The sequence below is a fragment of the Anabrus simplex genome, chromosome 7, assembly GCF_040414725.1.
Source record: "Anabrus simplex isolate iqAnaSimp1 chromosome 7, ASM4041472v1, whole genome shotgun sequence".
NCBI classification, from domain to species: Eukaryota; Metazoa; Arthropoda; class Insecta; order Orthoptera; family Tettigoniidae; genus Anabrus; species Anabrus simplex.
The window spans coordinates 70,755,103-70,779,627 of record NC_090271.1 but is presented as its reverse complement, the minus strand read 5'-3'; the positions used below and the strand labels follow the sequence as shown (position 1 = coordinate 70,779,627).

General features: G+C 39.6%; 1 protein-coding gene across 2 annotated transcripts in view; it reads right to left on the bottom strand.

The window, feature by feature from the left end:
* Window positions 1–24,525, bottom strand: part of LOC136877254 (RNA-binding protein 25) — a 305,057-nt gene that overhangs the window by 234,340 nt on the left and 46,192 nt on the right. For both annotated transcript variants that reach the window (XM_067151122.2, XM_067151123.2), the window contains exons 5-6: window positions 10,005–10,248; window positions 660–797 (exon numbers count right to left, since the gene is read on the bottom strand). In XM_067151122.2, coding sequence (XP_067007223.1) covers window positions 660–797; window positions 10,005–10,248 — 382 coding nt within the window. The remainder of the gene's footprint in view (window positions 1–659; window positions 798–10,004; window positions 10,249–24,525) is intronic.

The window sequence follows — 24,525 nt, the reverse complement described above, 5'->3', positions numbered from 1 at the left end:
TGTAAATAGGATTTGATATGGAAAATGAAGCTGATTTCTTGCAAACTCAGGGAAGTCCGCTAGAGTGCCGTGACCTTGTAATTTGCATGTTCTCCGTTGGACAGTATTGCTGGCTCGCCTGTGCGTATACTTTATTAATTGGATTGCTGTACTTTTATTGCATAGTGCATAGTTTTCTCATCTTTTTTTCTTTCCTTCCTTATGTGAGGTTATATTTGCCTTCGTATGGCATTGTCTTACGAGTTATCCAAGTGCATTATTTGAATAAATGCACCTTGTTGGATACATTTTAGAAACGGTTTCCTGCATGGCATTTGAAAGGTTTACACTGTGAATAAAGCTAATTGCATGCATTAATTGGTCTTATAATACTCTGTGATGCAGCACGGGTTGGAATTTCTGAATTACGAGTTGGAGGGGATAATTCAAAATACAATATTTGCGTCCCAGCAACTATAAATTAATGTGGTTTTACTGTATTCAATACTATTTTTTAAAATTCTAGATACTGAAGTAAATTCCTCAACAGATTTTAAATTCAAAAGTTAGTGTTATCTTTCAGTCACAAAGTAACTCTGAATATGTAAGCAAAGTGAAACAGAAGTCTACATTTCATAAAAGGATGGAGGTGCCACTTACTATAGTCAAGAACTACTCACCTTTATATTCATCAAGTATGGTCTTTGTCTTAGCATCCACCTTTACAACCAACTTCTTTCCTCCTATGTCTCGGTCATGAAGCAGTCTAATAGCACGCAGACCAGAATCAGGGCTACCATATTCACAGAAACCAAAAGCTGAAACAAAACATAGTTAAATTAAAAGTATAATTCACATTAACAACAAAATTAACAGACAAGAGATAAACAAGCATCAGTCATGAAAAATCAAACTTCCTTTCAACTTATGGAAAGAATAGCTGCATTATCCAGCAATGATAGGACTATCATATAGCACATGCAGGATTATTGAATTCCCCAGCTTCTTTCCACCAATATTTAGGCACGCTGTTTTATTTGGGATGCAGGATGGAGATGAGTGACTGCAGAAGAGACAAATCACATCACAACAACGGTCAATGTTATTTTATTAATCAGTTTTGTGAGCTTTTGATATACATAAATGATCAGAAATTGTATCGTTTATAACTTCTGTTACAGTATGTAATACTTTTTGATAGGCCCAATAACATTGGTATTTAAAAACAAACCATTTTAGGCACCTCCCCCGTAACTACCACGCCATCTGATGCAAATAAAAATGACACTAGCCAACATGATTTTGCGGTAAAATAGAAAAAGAGTAATTCTTATGGAAATCGCTGCCCTGATTCCGAAAATGATGCTATTTTTTTTTCCTATCACGTCTAGTTTTGTCGCAATTCAGTGTTTTAGTATCTGCATGAATTTGTAAGATGTAATGCTTAGAGATGTTATCACGGAACTTTTTCTTAGAATACAATTATGTGATTTGATTTGTTACTGTTTGCATTTTATTATAGGTTTATCGCTGTCTAAATTTTCATTTTGTAGTTGGGGATTTCCTGGTAAATTCATAACAAACTCCCCGCAGATACGCAATAGACCGTGAGGCATGTAGGATTGAAGATAAGACAGTTGAGCATTTGTCATTCATCTTAGACCACTTGAATAAACAGACGTGTTAAAAGCCCCAGCCCTTATGCAATGTTTATGATGGACTGATAAAGCAGTTCCCTTTCAAAGATAACAATTCGAAAGTATTATACTCACGAAGATGAACTTGTATTTTGTACGGATGATTCAAATCTTCTATGTCAATTGGGAGAGAAAGAGTATGATCCTAGTAACTGGCGTGTTTTTATTGACTCTTTGCTTCATAATACAAATGTTCTGGCATCCGTACCACTTACACACTCCACAAAAATGTCTGAAACATACGAGACCTTAAAGTTTGTGCTTAAAAAGTTAAATATCACGAGCACGGGTGGCAAATTTGCGGTGATTTGAAGATCATTGGATTGTTGCTGGGACAACAAAAAGGCTATAAAAAAATTTCCTTGTTTCCTATGCGAATGGAATAGCAGGGCACAGCCAAAACTAAATAGGCGCTTTATGCTTCAGTTTCACGAATTTCAATGTACATTAAAAACAATACAAACCATCTACTTGCTTACAAAGCAGAATTTATGTGTATTTAATGCATGGAAAATATGATTACATTTTGCAAGCTGAAATTTACATTAATATATCAAATTTAATCAATGCTAAGTATCAACAATTTTATGTAAGAACAAAATAACATTATGTAAAATTGCCACTAAACCAGACGTGACACGCCAAAACTAATCTTTTTCTCGAATTCTGCGTTAAGAAATTCATAAAACCCACCTATTTTCGATTTTACCACACAAAAAAATTTTTTTTGCAGGCTAGTGTGATTTATCACTTAATCCAATTTTCATTAAATTCTGTTAATTTCCTTGTGGTAAAATGAAATGAAATGGCGTATGGCTTTTAGTGCCGGGAGTGTCCGAGGACATGTTCGGCTCGCCAGATGCAGGTCTTTTGATTTGACACCCGTAGGTGACCTGCGCGTCATGATGAGGATGAAATGATGATGAAGACGACACATATACCCAGCCCCCGTGCCAGCGAAATTAACCAATTAAGGTTAAAATTCCCGACCCTGCCGGGAATCGAACCCGGGACCCCTGTGACCAAAGGCCAGCACGCTAACCATTTAGCCATGGAGCCGGACTTCCTTGTGGTTTGGAGTTGATATGGACTTAGCAACAAAAATCAAAATTAATGAATATTTTATAATTAGCCACCACGGTAAACATGTATAAGACATAAATGATCAAAAATTTAATTCTATATGACTTTAGTTATGTAGTAGTTATCGATAGGACCACCAATACACTACCATTTCACTCAGCGTGAATTATTTACAACCTACACCGCCTTATTCTCCGACTTTACATACCGATAAATTCTGTTCACCATTTTCTCGTGATAACCGCGCGCGCGCGCACACACACACACACACACTCTCTCTCTCTCTCTTATTTCTATTTTCACAATTTTCTTTACATGGCACCGACACAGATAGGTCTCATGGCGGCACTGGGATAGGAAAGGGCTAGAAGCGGGAAGGAAGCACCCATGTCCTTAACTAAGCAGGTTGCCTACCAAACAAATTTATTTTTCATTATTAACAGAGAAAAAAAAAATTGATTGCATGGTAGATAATTCTGTAACTATTTTAAGAAAGATTACCAGATTAAAATAATACACTGTATTACACAATATTGTAACTACCTACTGGTACTCTTCTCGTGGTCAATGAATGAGCAGAATTACAGTGTCAACAGTTAATTTACTCTGAACCTTTATTTGAGGTAAGTACTGTAGCACGATTATGATTAAAATGTTTTATAAATACATGCAATTGTGCAAGATTACACCCTTTTCCAAAGTGTATTTACAAATATACAGGGTGATCCATTTGAGATGTCAGAAAAGTAAAACACTATATACAAGAAACTATTCATTGTAATGTTACATACGTGTAGGAGAGACTGACGTTCGTGTCCCAACACATAGGCAATCAACAGGTCCATCATTGTGAATGTAGCACAGACCATACCGAGTCCATGTTGCGCTACGTGGCACACAGCTTTTCTGGAGTGATTTGCTGAAAGACTGCTGTAATCTTCCTCAGCAGATCGGTTAATTTCTGCGTTTCTTGTGCATACACTGTAGACTTGACCTCCTACACATAAAAATTTGGAGGCATTAAGTCTGGGGTATTAGGAGGCCATGAGATAGGTCCACCCCGGCTTCAGCAGCGATCTTCGAATACCTGGCTTAATGAAAACCCAATGCGGTGGAGCACTGTCCTGTTGATAGATATTGGTGTCCAGTATCGCATCTTTTTGTATTTAGGGACCATAAACCGTTCGATTATATCAAGGTATCTGACAGCATGAACAGTCTCCTCTGCAAAAAAGAATGGGCTATAGACTTTCTCATGGATCACTGTGCACCACACATTCTCTTTAGGGCTATTTCGAGTTCGTATGAGGCGTGGATTCTCGGTTCCCTGAATAATGCAGTTATGTGTAATGCACGAAATGTGGCTTTGTCCGTGAACATCCATTGATTTAGCCACAAATAATCCACTTCCTACCGCTCACACATCATCACAGCACAATTGAGTTGAGCACCGTAATTCAGCTGCGTCGATGCTTGCGTTCACTGAATACGGTAGGAAAAACTCTTAAGGTACTATCTAACAATCCTCTGACATTTGTGTATGGTGTATTCTGCTCTCCTCATAAGTGGCAGAGTGACATTCGTGGACTCTCAAGTCGTGGCTTGTCAAATATCTTCCTACTCGTTTCTATCACACAGCCTTCCTTCTGTGTGAGGTATTTGGAATCCATTTTCCAAGAACATGCTGTACCATGTAACAATGTCTAAAAGCTCGCAGGGTCACAATCATGCTCAAAAATTTTGCATATCATACGACACACAAGGGCCTTGTTGTGGCGTAACCACCATTTTGTTTTTAACTTAACAATCAACAAACTGAGTGCGCTAATTTGTACCACTTCTGTAAAATTTATGTTTCTGGTATTACCGACATTACACGACATTCAGTGTTTGTGCCGTGAACTACACACGCTGTTGGACTGCCTCATGGAGCATTGGTGGAGGTGTATCTGAATTGTATTTTGGATTTGTTTTGTTTTCTATGCATTGTCATACCACTGGATATGCCACTCATTGTTAAATCCCATCATTTCTGCTTACATTACAGAAAATAGCTCAGAGATATATACATTAACTTAATAAATATGTTATGCTTTTCTGACATCTCAAACAGATCACCATGTAAGTTGGTTCCCACGATTTACACCCCCTCCCCATTTACACCGGTATTCCCTGGGTTCCCTGAAAAGGGAAAAAGAGGGGTAATTCTGTACTATTTAATTGAATACAAGCTGCACTCCTTAATGCTACATAAAGGATGACTAGAGATACATGCTGAATAAAATCAAATATGCATCATGCTGTGACAACACCTCCACCAGATGCTCACTCTCACCTTGTGGAATCGAACCCATCAGTTGTAATTTCCACTCCACCGTTTACATCAAGCAGAATAGAATCAAATGGGATTCTACGTGGGAAACACAAAGCACGCAATGGATGCTTTGATAAAACATTAATGCAGTAAGTTGCGTGCCGCGACAGGGTGAAGTCATTAATCGAGGTGGCATCACCATTGATTAAAAACCGAAAAATGTATTTGTCCACAACCCAGCAGCTTCTTATGCATTACCGTACTGTTTGTTAGGAATACACGAACGACAACCGTAGGGAATGCCACTTACAAAATTGTTCACGGTAAATAGTGTACATTAAAAGAAATAAGTTTCATAATGATAGATCCGTATTGAACTGTGATTACAATAGAGTAAATTAATATATTATTTTGGGTCCACCTTTTCAATACAAAATGTAAATAGTTTAAATTACATAGGGACTAGTTTTGACCGAGTAATAGGTCATCGTCAGCCTGAAGTGAATTAAAGCATAAATATCGAAGAAAAAATAAACAATGTAAATACAAGTACAGTCTTTTTAAAAGTACATACCATGTGGGGTATTGATCAGCAATATATTAAAAAATAATAACTCTTCCAATTGAAGAAGCACTGAGTGGAAGTTATGTTGTTTATATATGAATATAGTTCAGTGCGCCGTATATCATTAAAAGTCCAGTGTGCACTAAAAGATGTAATAGAGAAGAATTATCAGTTGTATGCTGGCTTCTTGAGTTTGCTGCTGTATATTCGAAGAAGTTACGTCATTTTTTAAGGTATTCATAGACGTCAAAACACATGGAAGTTGGAAAGGTTCTTCAGTTTTTGGAACTAGGTAATTGTTACGCGTGGAGGCTTAGGAATCCAGAGAAGCGCTATATTATGTCAAAAAATAGAGATCCATAAAAAAGTCCTGTGCGTCGTATAAAAATGACAAGTTGTGAAAGTGGAAATCGAAAAAGGTTGGTTTTCAAGCGATGATGTTGTTCATTCAGAGATCAATTGAAATTAAAGTACCGTAACATTGTCTTCTCAAGAAGCCAGCATACAACTGATCGCATGCAATATAATCGCTGGGGTGCATAAATATCAGTAACAAAAAAATCGCACGCGCTTAATCGGTCGTAATAACGGATGCGCCAGTGATAGGGTCCTCGCTGTAACCGAAGGACGATACACAGTTTAATATAGGAAATTTGAAGGGACAGAAAAAAAGTCGTCGCTATAACGGAGTTCTCGTTATATGCCGTACTCGCCATAGCGGACTTCTACTGTATTTTGTTTCTGGACTGTTGTGTCTGCTAATTTTTCTTGTGTCCTTATTAGGAAGTTATTCCAATAGCTTTGTGGTAGATTTTGTGAGGCTCTTAAATATGCTTCATAAAGTTGAAGTTGAGGAATTTTTTTTTTTTTTTTTTTTTTTTTTTTTTTTTTTTTTTTTTTTTTTTTTTGTATAGAAATTTTATTTCATCTTGTAATCAAATTTCAATAGTCTTTCTCTGTGTATTGTGTACCTGGATGGTATTCCTGTGTTTGTTGTTGTATTTCATAAGAAATTTTGGTGTTAGTCCGTTCGATAGACATTCCTTGAAGAAAGCAATGCTTTTAATTACATTCATCACTTTGATCTTTAAGTTTTGGTATCTGTATGCATTTTGTTTTGCCTGGTTGGCTTCAATATTATAATCTAGCAGTTTCACATCGTATTGATACTTGGTATTCACAATTACAGAGAATGGGTACCGTCCACCGAATCAATACTTTATTATGTCTTGTTACTATGCAATACCGGTTTCGACCTTCACAGACGTCATCCTGAACTGGTCATGAGATCTAAAGTTAACTTGACATATAATTTAAAGCATTACTAAATCTAATGAAGAATGTCACATGATATGAGTGATAATATTAAAATATACAATGATATTATGGGTCCTTTGGTTTAAAAAACAAACGTCGATATTTTATGACATGTATATGTTACTTAAAATTCTGGTGTCCTGTTCGTGAGTAACAGATAATTTGTTAAAATACAATTTCTACACTTAAAATGGTTACAGCATTCTTGAGATACACTTTGGAGTTTAATTTATGTAGGTAAATAGTTGCATACATTCATGGGTATGTTTGAACCAAGCATTCTAGAATATTCAATTTTATGTCATAGAATATCATATTTTAATGTACTATGTGTTACTAGTTTTTATCACATCCATATCTTGGAATATTATAGTTATACAGTAAAACCTTGTTAATTCGAAGTCGTTGGGACGCAAAAATCGGACTTCAAATTACGTGATTTTGAATTAACTGCCAACACGTACTTCGAAAAAGCCAACCCTTGAGGCGTCACAGTATATTCTAAGACCCATTACTGCATACAATTAACATTGATTCACAGTTTAAGGCTCTCAAATGCCATGGAAAAAAACTATTTCCAAAATGTATCCAAACAAGATGCATATACAGTATTCAAATAATGCACTTGGATAACTCACCGGCAAACATAACCTCATGCAATGAAATCAAAAGAAAGAAAACATGATTCAAAGATGAGGAGAAATCTATCCTGGCTCCCCTGTGCAAGTGCTTTATTCATCGGATTACTGTACTGTATGCATTTTAGAAGCCTTGTGCTTGCACGGAAAGTACCCAATGCCATTAAAACATCGCAGCTTATCGAACTTTACTATGATGAGGGGAGAAAGTCTCTCGCTTCTGTCCACATTACAATAACAGTACAGTGACTATAATTGTACGATTTTCCGCCATGGCACTTCTCCATTAATGTATGCAATCACCTTGATTCCGAGTTTAAAATTTTCAAAGGCCATGAAAAACACTACTTCAGAAATGTATACAACAAGGTGCATTTACATTATTCAAATAATGCACTTGCATAAAACAATGGCAAACATAACCTCACGCAACGAAAGGAAGAAAAACACGATTCAAAGACGAGGAAAAATTATGCTGGCTCTCCTGTGCAAATGCTTCATCTCTTGGATTACTGTACTGTTTGCATTTTTAGATGCCTTGTACTGGGAAAGAAAGTGCCCGATGCCCTTAACCTTTTCACTGCCGAGTTTTGATGACCAGCCAAGCCCTGTGGGCCGGTTTGTTTTTTAAAGGTAGAAGCACTTAGACAGATACAAATTTACTTATACTATTATTGGAATGCATATCGTCCCCTTAGCTCTGCAGCCCAATACGATGTCAGGGATGAAGTGAGATTATATTTTACATCATATTTCCCGATGCAAACCTCAGTTGAGAAGATAATGAATATGAAATGAATGATGATGATGAATGAAACTGGGTACAGAAGTGGAAGGAATCGGCTGTGGCTTGTGAATAGGAACAGTCCCGGCATTTACTTGGGAGTGCAAAAGGGAAACCACAAAGAAAAGAAATTCTCAAGACAGCTTACGATGAGGTTCGAACCCACTCGTCTGCCGAGTGCAGAGCTTGGCTCCATAGCCATAGCATGTTAATAGGCGCGGCTACTCCGCTCAGTGATACTATTACTGAAATATAATATAAAATTCTTTATCCAAGTACTGGTAACATCAAAATCATTTACATTTGGGGAAAAAGTAATTTATCTGAGGAAGGGGTGACAATTCCACATGAGACTCATCATTATTACTTTGTCTCGCACATTATTGTAGTTCAATGTCGCCACATAGATATTCTAGATTTTCATTATCAAAATATAGCTCTCCAGAATCACCATTTATGAGGAAACATTCAGTTTCTTCATCAACAAGAGATGAATGTATACTTCAAGGCGCCATGATGGCTACACGTAAGCGGGAAAGATTTTCCACTCCAACGAAGCTGAAATAACACCATATCGCTTTCAAAACACGCAAAATGAAGTGGTATATCTGCAGTACAGAACTAATTTGAGCATTTCCACGGAATCTCAAAGCATGGCATTACATCGCGTTCATTTGTGAGATCGATGAAGTACACACGGCACCAAAAGGTATATATACGGGTTTGGCGGATGTGGCACAGCATTCAAAAACGTATACATACGAGTTTGGCAGTGACTGGGTTAAAACATCGTGGCTTCTCGAACTTTCCTATGAACGGGGGAAGGAAGTCTCGCTTCCATGTGTACAGCATAGCAACACAGTACATTTCCTGGCTGGCAATTCTCTCATTTAAAACCATATCTCTGTTTGGCCTCAGCATTTAAAACAATAAAAACAAACAATACAGTTTTATCAGCATTGACAATTTTTGGCGCGTACGAATTGATTACAGGCTATAAGCCACACTTTTTCGCCAACTGTCGGCATCGCCAGTGAATGCGGATTCTACCTCTCCGTACACTTCCTACTACGTGATATTGTGGCGTAGCTTAAAACGCTAAATAAAAAACTATTACGATTCCGCTTGTAGATATGAAGCACACTGTAGACACACGGAAGTAGGTGAAAGTGCGCAACGTTATCCATGCACGTTCCGGAAGACACGTTCTTTCATGGCGCAGAGAAATTTCAAATTTAAATTACTTTGCTAAAAGTAAAGGCAGTTTCAAATAAAGTCTGAATTACGCAAACAGGACCGACATTGTTCTTCGAATTACGAATTATCCCTATTTCGAATTAAATGATTTAAATAACATGCAAAACCATACCTCATGTTTCGGGGAACAAGAGCTGCTTCAAATTAGGCGAGATTTTTAATTAACCGATTTTTAATTATCGAGGTTCTACTGTAGTTATAGTTATAGAATATTATGTTATAGTTTTCCTTGAGAAATTACATGCAGTGACACACAAGACAGATAAATAATATGGCTATCCCATGTACTAAAGTAAAGTACTTTATCAACTAGGTCTACTTGTTTCACCCCTTACTACAATAGGTATCATAATGCTTTGTGCATACAAACCCTGAACTCTTTTCCATGAGACCACATGACCACATGCAGCAAGAATATGTCTAATCATGGCATCTGGAGCTCGCTCAGTAATATTTCCAACGAAGACAGTGACAGGAGGTCCCGTAGGTTCATACTGGCGCTTGGTATACGAGTTGGGCCTCATGTTACCTCCATGATGCTGCATATGATGCTGAGGTCGAAACTGCCTCATGGGGGGTCCAGGCATAGGAGGCATTGGAGGGCCTGCGAGCATCTGCAATCATAATTTATTCTCTGTCAAATTGTGTCACTGTCATCCATGAGAAAAAGTGGATTATGTATTTCTCATTTTTATGCATTATTATCTAAGTTGACAGTTCTTTATGATTCTGAAAAATTAAATTAGTGTTGTTATTATTTAAATAAACCACATACACCATCTTCAATAGACTGCTTCACGAATACCAAGAAACAATAATTAAAGTGTGCGATGTTCACTCCCCAATGTCACCCTAGAGTTACCATTTACCATGGGCACTAATGTCTCTATCATATCCCTGCACTTATGAAGAATATTTGGAGGGCAACAACATTACCACTTTATTAATTCAGAATTTTTTTCAAAAATATCTTTGGCTTATCCTAGTTCATAACTGCCAATATTTAGAAATAAAAAGGAATATTTTAGTTCTTGGAATTTATCACATATATTGCACCACGGTCTAGGTGAAAAAAGAGACAGGATAAAAGGCATACATATCTACAGTTACAATGCGAATTGTCCATTAAATTTAAAATCTTAAACTAAGAAAACATAAAAATGGTTACAACAAAATGTACCAATTATTCTCATTTATGACACATACATACGAATAATAATATTTATATCACACCGACACGCAACAAAATCCTTTATTAGATTGTAAATTGAATGGAAACTTTAATTTTATATGTATCTCTGAACACTCGGGGATAACATGCTATAGGCTTTTGGGCTTGTGTTGTGTCAAGAAAATAAGGTGAAATTCTTTACGTTTTGCAGAGAACTTCGCTCTACGTGTTCAGAAGAAAATCTCAACTGTTCATAAGAAAGACTTCCAAGAATGAAGTTTGAAATTAGACGTTAATAATAGAAGTGGAAGTGGTATGTTCATTCGTCACCAGATGGCACACCGTGCTAGCATTTGAAGCGGAAGCCGAATCAGTCTGAGAGGGAGTCGGATAACAGGTGTAGACACACATGAAAGTATGACACTGACACACGCTTGGAATGAAACATCTGTTGATGGGGAACGTACGAATTTGGAAAACACCGTAGGGAAATAACAATAGTGAAGGGACAGGGAAGGGAACTACCTACGTAAATCATTAGTGGCTTAATCACTTAATTGGATAGCTAGTGTCACTGTTGAAATTGTTAGGATTTCTACGTATTTCTACAGCTTCCCGTATAATCCTGGACCAAACTGATTATTTTAACTATGATGATGATAATAATAATAATAATAATAATAATAATAATAATAATAATGTTATTGAGTTTACGACCCACTAACTACTTTTTAACAGTCTTTGAGGACTCTTGAGGTGCTGGAATTTAGTCCCACAGTAGTTCTTTTAGGTTCCAGTAAACCTACCGACACGAGACGCAGAGCCAAGTTCTCTGCAAAACGTACAGAATTTCACCTTATTTCCTTGATACGGCTTACGCCCAAAAACCTATATCGTGTCTATAAGTACGCGCCATGAAAGCATCAATGGTAACTTGGAGATAACGTTTGTTGTGTTTTTTGGCCATAACGTGAAGAGAAAATACCAGAAACTGTCACCGAAATACATTCAACTAATTAAAATTATGAAGTAAGAATGAACACAAATGCACTGCAATAGGCGAAACTACCACATACAAAACAGATCAATATGTCTTATATATTATCAAGATACGACTTTGACAGGGGGGAAAGCAAAAAACCGCAAGAAAAGAAAGGGGCCTACAACACCAATGAAACTACTATGCACAGAAACGATGTCAACAACGCACGAACTACACAACAAACTCTTTCTTTTCTCCTGATTAACTGAATCACTAGTGCGTGCTAGCTTCTCTTGCATGTAGGACCGTTGCCATCGCGAAACCCCAGCTGTAAAACATGCACACTGCTGTGGTGAGCAGAAAACATGATACACGAAGGGGACAGACGATACACTCGTGAAATAAAGCATCAAATAAATACGCTTGAAAATGAGGTTGCGTAAATTACACAAGCACAAGAATTTAAAATCTTTATCCTAAGGGAAGAGTATTGACCATACTGGAGGTTATATTGGTCAAAAATAGGAAGAAATAAAAAATAAATCAGAAGACTAGTTAAACAATGGAAAGTTTCCGGGTAAATCTCAAGGGTTGACAGGTATGCTAGTTATTTCTGGGGTTGCCACTTCACAATGGAAAATTTATTCCCTCATTAACCACCACCTTCTGCTTTCCTAGCGTCTAGTCCCACATTGGTCCAGGGTCTGCATCCCTCATTATTCACCACCACCATCATCATCATCAATTACCCTTCTGCAGCTGACACCACGTGGGGGCAAATATGGTTCCTCCCCACTCTGTCCTGTCCCTGCACCACTCCTCATCCAACACTGTGTTCCAGTCCAGGATCTGTTGTCCTATGCTGTTCGTCACAGAGACCATCCATCGCATCTTGGTCTCTCTCGTCCTCTCTTCCCTGTCATCTATCTGTCTTTCCAGTTTTCCAGTGCTTGTCTTGGCAGTCTTTCTTCTTTCATCCGCTCGACATGTCTAAACCACCTTAATCTGTTCTGATCCAGTTTTTCATTTAGTTTTTTCACATTTAGCTCTTTTCGTATGGCTTCATTTCTCATTCGCTCTCCCCCCTTGTCTTCAGTACCATACTCCTCAGGAATTTAAATTCAACTGCCTGTGATCTACTCTCATCCTTCCGAGTCACTGTCCAGGTTTCTGATGTATATGTAATTATAGGTAAGCAATATCCCTTGTACATTACTCATTTAGCCTTCACTGGCATATCTTTATCCCAGATTAATCTCCGTATCTGGTGATAAAATGCACACCCAGTTGTACCGGTCTACTAATTTCCATATCCAGTCTTCCATTTTCTGTCAGTTCACTTCCGAAGTACTGTATTTGAAGTGTTCTACTACAGAGAAACTCTGTTAAGAAGTTTTCCCGCCTAAGAAGTGTGATATTCTTGGTCCCTTGATCAGTTGCATTAAGATATATGTATACTCTTCCCGTACAAAGTGTTCTGTTGTAAATATCTAAACAGTTCAGATTTTAGAGCCCCTCGAGATAGAAAACATCAAATCAAAGCAGTCCATGGTTAGAACCCTCAAGTCTCTGCGCAAGTTGCACCCTGTGTTAGGCCGTTTGCACGCTCGCGGTTTGTGTCTGGTTTCACGGAACCTGTCTGGGCTTGCCAAGGCCATAAGACGTCACGCTGTGACAACACAGACACCAGATGCTCACTCTCACCTTGTGGAATCAAATCAAACCCATCAGTCGAAATTTCCACTCCACCGTTCCATCTAGCGGAATAGAATCGAACAGGATTCTATGCAGGAAACATAAAGCACGCAATGGATGGTTTGATAAAACTTTAATGCAGTAATTTGCGTGCCATGAAAGGGTGAAGTCATTAATCGAGGTGGCCTAAACATTAATTAAAAACCGTAAAATGTATTTGTCCACAACATTACTTTTTGTTAGGAATACATGTACGACAAACGTATGGAATGCCACTTATAAAATTATAATAAACACTTAAAGATCGTACATTCCAACCAATGCCAATTATCGTACTGACATACCGTACTGTATATGGACTCCAACATAATATGATTCTGAAATAAGGTCAACAATAATTGTGAAATAAACTAAATACCGTATAGGCCTAATCTGAATGTAGGATGCTAAAAGGTTTGTTTTTTCCACCTATTCAATACATGTGCTAGGCCTAATCTACCACGAAATTGAATATTCTAAACGGTTTGATTTTTCATTCCCTTGCTTATTTCTTTCCGGGCATTCTCTCTTACGGTGTTGTTCCAATAATACTTATGGGTCTTGTCGGAGAGGAAATTATGTTTTTGAACTAAACTGATAAGATTTCTGTGTCCATTCTTAGTGAGGTGAACAAAAACAACTTCCTGACTCTATGCAGGAAACAGCCGACTAGCCAGGTGATACACATGCAGCCAAACATCCGGCTGAAAGATCCCCATCGCCTACGAAGTTGAACGACAATTGATAACACGTGGGTATTGGTGGGAGGCACACAGAGGCGATGCAATACCACGTGTTGGCATACAATTGAAAGTTATATTTATTTTTACCTTTATATGAGCTAAATATTGTATTATCGTGTCACTTGTAATTATTACATCGCATTATTATAACGCAACACAAGGATGAGGAGACATGAAATAAAATTCTTACGGGGAAAGAAACTGTTTACGTTTAAATGTGCTAGTGCTGCTACTGCACCTTTATCACTCCCACGTAATAACCCAGATACTTTTCCATGCACTAATTTCTGCAACTTAGAACCTGTGTTTTTCTTCATTATCTATAGCACAAAGAGGATTGAAGCAGGAAAATAAACTCAATACTGGCTTAGCCATGTGGTACTTGCTAAACTACCAGAAACCACGCCCGTTGCCGTGACAACCAGTAGGAATGCAGGGAAGATTTAGGCCTAGGTTCTAAGAATAAGTTGCTAGATTTCCCTTTTGCTGCCATTAATCTTGAAGCTGGTGTCGGGGGCGGGGGTTGAGGAAGATAGAAAGGACATCCTAGCGAACTGTAGTACAAGTCCTGTCGGTGCATCATGTAAGCCTAAGCTACGGATTGCCAAGCGTAGTGTAGTGTCATAATTAGTGTGAATAGGAGTCAGTGAAGTTAGTTGTACTTGCAATATCAACGTACGAACGTTAGTGAAAATGAGCGGAATTCAGAAGAAAAAGATCAATCGAAACACACTAACAATACAGGACAAAGTGGAGATTATAAGGAAAGTGGAGTCATCTACACTTTCCTGTGCTGCTTTGGCAAAGGAGCTGGGAATGCTGCCATCTCCTTAGAATGGCATTATAGCAAAGAAAGAAGAGATCTTTGCTTCTGCAGGGAATACTTCAGCAAATTGCAAGAAAGTTAACTCTGGAAAGTACGGTGAAGTAGTACAAGCTCTGCTAATATCGTTTAAACAGCAGCGAAGTTTAAACATACCTTTCAGGGGGACTATTGCGAAGGAGAAAGCTGAAGAAATTGCGTGCAAATTAAAGGTACTTTTTACCGCGTCGAACGGGTAGCTGGACTGCTTTAAAAATCGAGCCGGAATCATTTACGGAACAATTTGTGGCGAAGCAGAGAGTGTAAGTGCGGAGGAAAGGGAAGCGTGGAAGGAAATGGTTCTGCCTGCTAAAATAAGCAAATCTTGCAACTTTTTTAATCTCGATAAATTTACACTTTTTTTACCAGCTTATCCTGGATAAGTCACTAGTTTTGAAGGGAGAATCTTGCCACAGGGTAAAATTAAGCGAAGTGCGAGTTACGGTATTGGTTGGTACTAATATGGAAGAAACTGAAAAACTACCTCAACTGATGATAGAGAAGTCTAGGAAGCAACGTTGTTTCAAAAATGTCAGGACTTTACCGTGCAGGTACACCAGCAACAAGGCAGCTTGGATGAGAAGTTCCCTGTTTGAAGAGTATATGCAGGCATTAGGTGCAAAAATGGGGAGCCAGAACAGGAAGATTGTGTTGTTTATGGACCACTGCCCTGCTCATCCCAAGGAGTGGTCTCATATAAGGAACAACAAGGTAGAATTTTATCCACTGAATACTACATCAGTACTACAGTCCATGGAACAAGGAATCATTAAGGCACTGAAGCAGAGGTACCGAAAATCAGTTGTGCACCGTATGCTGCAACGCATGGAAGCAGGTAAACCATCGAGAATCTATCTCTTTTGGAAACAATGCATTTCAATGCCTCACCATGGGATTTAGTGGAGCCTGAAATAATAGCAAACTGCTTCAAGAAAGCAGGCTTCGGTGGTGGTACCAAGTTGGTGATGAAGAGCCTGGGCGCTGGAAAACTATACAGGAGAAGATGGAGATTAACAGTAGTTTCCTTGACTTCACTGCCATTGAAAATATGTTAATCACTTGCAAGGAGCAGACCATCGATAAGATCTGCAAGGAAATTCAGGCAGGAGATAAGGAGATTGAAGGAGAAGATGAAGTAAAGGAGGAGGTTGAGGAAGAGAATCCTCCAAGACCATCTTGCAGTGAGGCAAGCATCTGTCATGAAAAACTGAGGCAGTTTATGGAACGTTCAGCCAGTGCCTCAGAACACATGAAAGGCAATGCGGGAAATGGAGATGTTTATACTTCAAGAAAGCAGTAAAAACCTGAAAGAGTCAACCATGGACAATTTCTTTTCCAAGTAGAAGCTTAGACTTTAGTGTTTGAATATGTATTTAATGTCTAATGCAGTACAGAATTTACATAATGTACAGTTACCATCTACAGTTTTAATTTTCTTAGTATTTCTTCTCAAACTTTTTGTTTGGGGTTTCTGTTGTATGCTTTTAGGTTTATAAGTCATTACTATATACTTCCCATATTTCCAGCTCTTTTTCATGATCTGTCTCAGAATGAAAATGGGTTCTACTGATGACCTTCCACTTCGGAATCCAAATTGTTCCTCTTGTAACTGATCTTCAACCCTTTCTCCTTCTCTCAATCTTCTATCTAATATCCTTTCCATTATCTTGGTAACAGGGGAGAGGATGGTGATTCCTCTGTAGTTACTGTACATCTTCTTGTCTTCTTTCTTGAATATTGATGTTATAACTCCCCCTTCCTGCCGCGCGCGCGCACACACTTCTATAGCTACTTCATATATTCCTACAGCTCTTCCCATCCACATCTTAATAACTGCCCACTCCACCTCCGTCACTGTAATGCCTGATTCCTTCTCTGTTACTTCTATTCCTGCTGCCTTGATACCTTATCCACGTCTGCTTTCTCATGCTCAGCAATTCACTGAAATATTCTTTCCATCCACTCATTATCTTTTCTGGTATTGTCGCTATTACTCCTTCATTCTTCACAAATCCTGTGTCACTGATTCATTCCTACAGTTTCTTATAATTCAAAATCACTTTTCCCCACACTTCGAAACTTCCTTTACTTGCTGGTTGAAATGTTTTCCAACATTTCTTCTTTCCTTCAGCTACTACTTTTTTGGTTCTACTCTCTTCAGTCTTTTCCATTCCTTCCAAGTTTTCTTCTTTTCCTTTACCCTCCACTCTTATCATTCCACTATGTTGTCTCTTTCTTACTTTTCCTGACGTTCTGTCACATGTTTTCTCTGCACACCTTACAAATGCACTCTTAAAATTAATTCATTCCTGTTCAACATAACTAATATCTGTCCTTGGTATCAGTTTGTGTAATTCTTTCCTGGACTTTACTTTTCCTGACGTTCTGTCACATGTTTTCTCTGCACACCTTACAAATGCACTCTTAAAATTAATTCATTCCTGTTCAACATAACTAATATCAGTCCTTGGTATCAGTTTGTGTAATTCTTTCCTGGACTCTTCCTGAACTTCCTTTTCCTTCAATCTCCAGCCCCTGAACTCTCTTCTTTTCTTTATATGTAGTATTGTGACACTGCCTACTTTCAACTTAACTATCGCTGCTCTACGCTCACCCCCAAAGGCTTCCTCTGGCATAGCTGTAACATCCATAAGATCTTTCCAATGCCCTTTTTTCAACTAATATGTAATCGATCAACTTTTTCATTCTTCTGCCTACCCATCCATACCAAGTAATCTTCTGACTACTTTTTTCCTGAACCATAAGTTTCCTATTATTAGTTGGTTCCTCTGGCACCAAGTCCATTAACATATCCTATTCTTGATTCTTGTCGCCCAGAACCTCTTCTCTTCCAACTTGGGCGTTCAGATCTCCCATTATAATCACTTCCTTGTCTTCTATGTAGTTCTCCACTTCTAGGAATTGTTCTGTATTCTCTTCATATCCAGTTTGTTGTCCATATACTTGGAACACATCTCCTGTTCCTGTCTCAAACTCCCCCTCTTGTGTACTTCTACAAATGTAGGGGGATAACCGTGGTTACCTTCTTCAATTGAAGATTCACTGCATGGTGAGGGAGACTAGTAGCTCCTTTCTTGAGATGCCGAATGGAGCCCTGTTGGGTGTCCATTCGGTATACAAGGAGGAAGAAGAAGCTAAAGCACCACCCAACCCTAAGGTGTAACGCGACCCATGACGATAGGGTGCGTGGCACATGGGAGATGTGTCTTGAATCGAGCCTTCGAGATACCTGGCATCCTCTCGAAGAAAGCAGCCTTACCCAGGTATGTGGGGCACTACCTGGGAGGACACAATATTTCCCTAGCTACTCGTGGCACTTACATGAGTACTGTAGTGAACCCAAAATCGGAGAGCTCCTCTGGGGCCTCTGAGAGAAACACCAGTAGAACTGATGGGGATTCTTCGGAGATTCCCTCGGACAGCACTACATCGACCTTAAGAGATCTCATTCTAGAGGTGGGCAATCTTATTAAAGTTTAGAAGAAGATGAAACAATGCTCCGGTGCTGAGAAGAGAAGGTATAAGAAGACTTTAAAGGCCCGGGAGCAGGCCAAAGAGTGCTTAGTTACTGGAGCTGAGAGGCCTTCTACCACCACAGTAACGACTGAGGAGGGATCCAATGGACACAAGAGGCGGAACCTTAAAGCAGGTTCTGCTTCCAGGGCACAGAGGACTCCTCCCACCAAGGCATCGGTGGAAAAACGACTCCTGTCGGGGGTAACCCCACAAGAACTTCGGCAAGTCTACAAGAAACCTGAGGTGGAGTATGCCAGAATAGCTAAAGCTGGGATCAGGACGGCCATAGTGCCTGAAGAATATCCTGATCAGCAGCTAACAGAAAAACAGATGGAGTTAAAAGAGGTGGTGGGCTTCCGGAGTAGGGGCCCATTAAGCCTCAGTTCCAGGATTGCTATCTGTCGAGAGGAGCTGCCATTATAATCTCAGAAAATGAGGAGACTGTAACATGGCTCGCCAGTCTTGTTACAAGTATGCAGCCGTGGGAAGGAGCCAGGCTCACAATTGTGGGCACGGACGAACTCCTTTCCTACAAGAGGGTCATGGTCAGGATACCAGGACAACCAACGAACAATGATATACTTCTGGGAAGAATGGCACACCAGACCTATGGATTAAATCCAAGTAGCTGGAGAATCTACGACTGCAAGGAGGAGAAGAGGGGTGTTCGCCTTGTGGTCAGCATGGACTCCAGCGATGTGGAGAAAGTGGTGGGGAAGAAGATCTTCTGTGGGGCGCATGTCGCCACCTCCACCTTGGTGGAAGGTAAGTGTGACAAGCAGAGGACTAACCCCACCACAGACATCGAGAGTAACAGGGGCAAGGAGCAGAACCCGGGCTGGAGCCGAGGCCAGCCAAGCCTCAAGATCCATCGCAGGAGCTGGATGTTCCGGAGACTGCATAAGGTAAAGTAATGCATGGAGGTAAAAATGATTACTTACCTACAAGCAAATATACAACATTGTATAGCAGCCTCTAGGGTACTTGCAAGAAGTATGCCAAAAGGTGGGTTTTCAGTCGCCTTGATACAAGAATCCTGGCTTAGCCAAGGGCAAATCATGGGACTAAAATGTGCAGGCTTCACTGTTTTCAGTGGAGTAGTGGAGGAGAAGCCTAGAACATGTATACTAATTAAAGATTATACCATCTGGGCTATACCAGGTTTCATTACTATAGAGACCTAGCAGCAGTCTTGGTGAGATATGAGGAGGGCAGATAACAAAGGGATTTGGTTGTATGCTCTGCGTATTTCCCAGGAGACTATGAATTTCCACCCCCACCAGAGGAATTCAAGAGACTGGTGATATACTGCAGGAAACAAGGACTCAACCTCATAGTACGATGCTCACCACAATATTTGGGGAAGCAAGAATACAAACCGAAGGGGAGATGACCTCATAGAATTTCTATGTACAACCGATCTTGAGATCATGAATATAGGTGTTTTCCCAACCTTCATCAATAATAGGAGTGAGGGGATCATAGACCTTATCCTGGGTTCCATGGGAATCATACTGCAAGGTTTCTTTGGAACTTTCCTTGTCAGACCACAAACACATTGTGCTTCATATAGAGGGCTCCTTCAAGATCCCATCCTATAGAAATCGCAGACAAATGGACTGGGCGTCTTTCAGGGAGGACTTGAGGAGGGGACTGGATAGAGGGCCCCCAAATATAATTAAGAACAAGGAAGAGCTAGAGCTCAGTGTGAGCTTTGTCACACAGACACTAGTTACTTGTTATGAGCTATAAACTGCCTAGCTGTTAGGGCAAAAAGAACAACAGGAAGTTTCAAGTGGAACAGCTATTTGGAACACCTGAGGAGAAATACACGAAGGCTCTGGAATAAATATAGGGACCTTCAAGAGCAAGAAAGTCTAGATTCCTATAAAGAATCTCAAAGAAAGTATAAGTCAAAAAGGCTTCTAGGAAATCTTGGAGGCAGTTTTGTGACTCCATTGGGAGTCAACATGAAGTGGCAAGGCTTCATAGAATTCTAACTTTGGATGGAAGGGCAAGGCTGGGCTCACTGGAGTCTCCCTCAGATGGACATACATCCACAGAGGAGGAGACCCTGAGCTTACTGCTTGATGCCCACTTTCCAGGTTCAGCAGTAATAATAATGTACAACGGGTGATTGTTTGGTCCGCCCTGTCAATATTGATATAGCAAAAAGTATTAGTTACACAAAAAACTATGTCAATAAAATAAAGAAATCAATAAACCAAAAACACATCTCAAAAAAACAGAAAGAAAAGAAAAAACATGTAGTATTCACATATAGGAACAGGCATTCATACGATCTGGCTAACACATTTAAGAAATTCAATATTCAAGTAGCATACCGTACTAATAATAATAATAAGTTCGCAAATTCAAGGAACATTAACACAGACAACCAATTCAATAAATCAGGGATATACACAGTGACACCTCAAAACTGTAACCAAAAATACACTGGACAATCAGGAAGAAATATAGCCATTAGATATAAAGAACATATAAACGCCAAAAAGTACAGAAAATATTCAGCTATGTGTGAACACATGCACGAAAATAATCACTCATTCACCAACATTGAACAAGACGTGAAATTAATACATTCAACAAAGGGAAATACATGGACATCCTGGAGATATTAGAAATTTACATAGATCAGAAACAAAATATTGACAACAATTTAAATGAACACATTAAGGAAGAAAATCCGTTATTTAAGTTGCCTAACCAATATGTGAAGAGAAAGAAAAAGGATAATAGATAGCATCAATTAAAACTGTCTGGCCCACTCCCCACCGCTCCCCCTCCCCTCCTCTTATATGGTCAGGTTATATGGGTAATATACTTTCTGTCAGTGGCTGGCCGGTGAGCGGATAGGTTTCCTCCACTTTATCAAGATGTAAGTCCTAATATTTTATATCACAAAGTATTTTAATATACATTTTAACTAGGTAAAAATAGCTTTTTTTCTTTATTCTATTTTATAGTACTAGAGGAACATTTGCAGAAACATAACGGGAGGTTTGTTCCGCTCTGATTCAAAAAGTCCGGTCCTGCAACAATCGAGCAAACGTCTTCTGCCCTGATGGCACATACATGGCTAAAATTTTTAATATGTATACGACGACGAACATATCAATGCAACCTATAAGGGTATTAACTTCAAAGGATGTCAAATTGGATGTTAAGATGGTAGATTCCTAGTGGCAGCAACAATACAAGCAGTGACAAGGTACATTTTATCAGTGGCTGACTCAGCTAATGGATCCATCCAGGGTGATGATAAAACATTGTAAAAGTGTAAAGAATAGGAGGAATGAGTGGACAATTCAAGAGTGTTTCTAAATATGTTCCATGTCTTACGTGTTGGGTACAACAGGCATTATTATACAAAAAACAGCAAAGTGTACATATAGTGACTAGTGTTGAGGTTAAACAGGAAAATGCTTAATGTTAATGTGATGAGATGTTGTATCTTGAGACTTGGATAAGGTAGATTTTGATGTAAATACACTGACGAAGGGAGTTAAGGCTCCCGAAACATGTACATATAAATTATTCAAATACTAACAATATATCGACAGGGCGGACCAAACAATCACCCATTGTGCATTATTATTATTATTATTATTATTATTATTACTACAAGTCAATACGGACCAATTAAGGACCGATATGGTCAAGTTTTACATAAAATTAGCTTCATGGTCCGTATCGCACTTCAATAGATTCACAACCAAGTATTTATTTATTTTGCATCTAGTCGATACAATGATTGGCTAAGGCAAATTAATGGTTAAAAGTGGTACATGTTTCGTCTATTATCATAATCTAAACAGTGTCATGGGGCTGAAGATGTTGATGATATACGAAACATGTGCCACTTTTAACCATTAAATTGCCTTAGGCAATCAGTGTATCGACTAGGTGCAAAATAAATAAATACTTAGTTGTGAATGGTCAAGTTTGTCGCGGGTTATCAGTCACGAACTGTGGAGTAGAATCGAGCAGGTCCTTCTGACCTGATAGAAGTGGTTGGAAGGAAGCCGCAGAGATCATTACCCCAAGAAGGGTAAAGTGGGCATTAGAATATTTTGCCCCATATAAAAGCCCAGGAACGGATGGGATCTTCCCAGAGTTTCTTCAAGAGGCGGGAGTGTTCCTTGTAGCATACCTGGTCAGAATTTTTAGAGCCTGTCTCACTATGGCGTACGTGTACTCCTTGTGGCAACAGCTGAAAGTGGTATATATACCTAAACCCGGAAGGTCATCACACACTAGACCTAAGAATTATAGACCCATCAGTCTGACGTCTTTCCTTCTTACGACTCTGGAAAGACTGGTGGATAGACATATCGTGGAGAAAGTATTAAGAGATCGTCCCCCTGCACTCTCATTAACATGCATATCAACCAGGGAAGTCAGCTGAGACGGCACTACACCAGCTTGTCTCTAGGCTGGAGAGTGCCTTGGATCAGCAACAACTTGCTATGGTGGTATTCCTAGAGATAGAAGGGGCCTTCAACTATACGTCTTTAGGCTCCATAGAACCTAGTCTGGAGAGAAGAGGCGTGAGCAGGATGCTCATAAGATGGATTATGGCATTACTGCAGGGCCGTCAAGTTCTGTTTACCCTAAACTCAGTCATGTTGAGGGCTAACATAGACAGGGGGTGTCGGGAGGAGTATTATCACCAACATTATGGTGCCTGGTAGTGGATGAACTACCAGTACTTACCAGGTTAAAAGATGGAGGTATCTATGCCCAAGACTATGCAGATGGCATCAGCCTAATTGCGGTAGGAAATTTCCGCAGTATGGTCTCGGAGCTCGTACAGAGCTCCCTACGTAGGGTGGAAAGATGGTGCCACAATACGGACTTGTCTGTCAATCCCAACAAGACGGAGCTCGTGGAGTTTACCAGGAGGAGAAGGCTAGATGGATTGTCTGAACCACTCCTATTTGGGAAAAAACTAGTTAAGACAACTTCAGTTAAGTATCTAGGGGTAATCCTCGAGGCAAGACTGAGTTGGAAAAACATAGATTATAAGGTGGATAAGGCACGCAAGATCATGTGGGCCTGTCGCAGGGCCGTCGGTAAGACTTGGGGCCTAGGGCCTAAGGTGGTCCAGTGGCTTTATATTTCTATAATACGGCCCACGATCACCTATGCATCTTTAGTCTGGTGGCCAGGTTCTGAGAATAAGACTGTGATCAGCAAGTTAAACAGTGTCCAAAGACTTGCGTGTCTAGGAAAAACAGGGGCACTGGACATCACACCGTTATGTGCAATGGAGACCATCCTATGTCTTCCCCTCTTACTGTTATATCTTACTGTTATATGTTGCAGAGATGGCGGGAGTGAATGCCTACTGCCTCCGGTTACTCGGAGGATGGTCCTTCAAGTATCCGAATAGAGGTCGTGCATCTATTCTTACAAGGCTTCATCAGACAATGAGGATCAGGGACCTGACGAAGCTTAATTTTAATCTGAACTACAAGTTCACAGGGGTGATATCCACAAGGGGGGGGGGGTCCACAGATGCTCGGGCCCGTCCCTGGGCTGTACATGGTACACAGATGGCTCGCGGATGGAGACTGGCACAGGTGCCAGGATCTAGGGGTCTAAGACAAGGCTCTCCCTTCCCATGGGTAAATATGCTACTGTTTTCCAGGCTGAAGTATATGCAATATTGGCCTGTGCAGTACATGCATGGAACATGCCGGGGCGGAGAAGATACATCACCATTTGTAGCGACAACCAGGCAGTGTTAAATGCATTATGTGCAGTTAGAACAACATCAAAAATGGTATGGGAGTGCCAAATGATGCTAGACAAGCTGTGTGAACTTAGCTCAGTTAC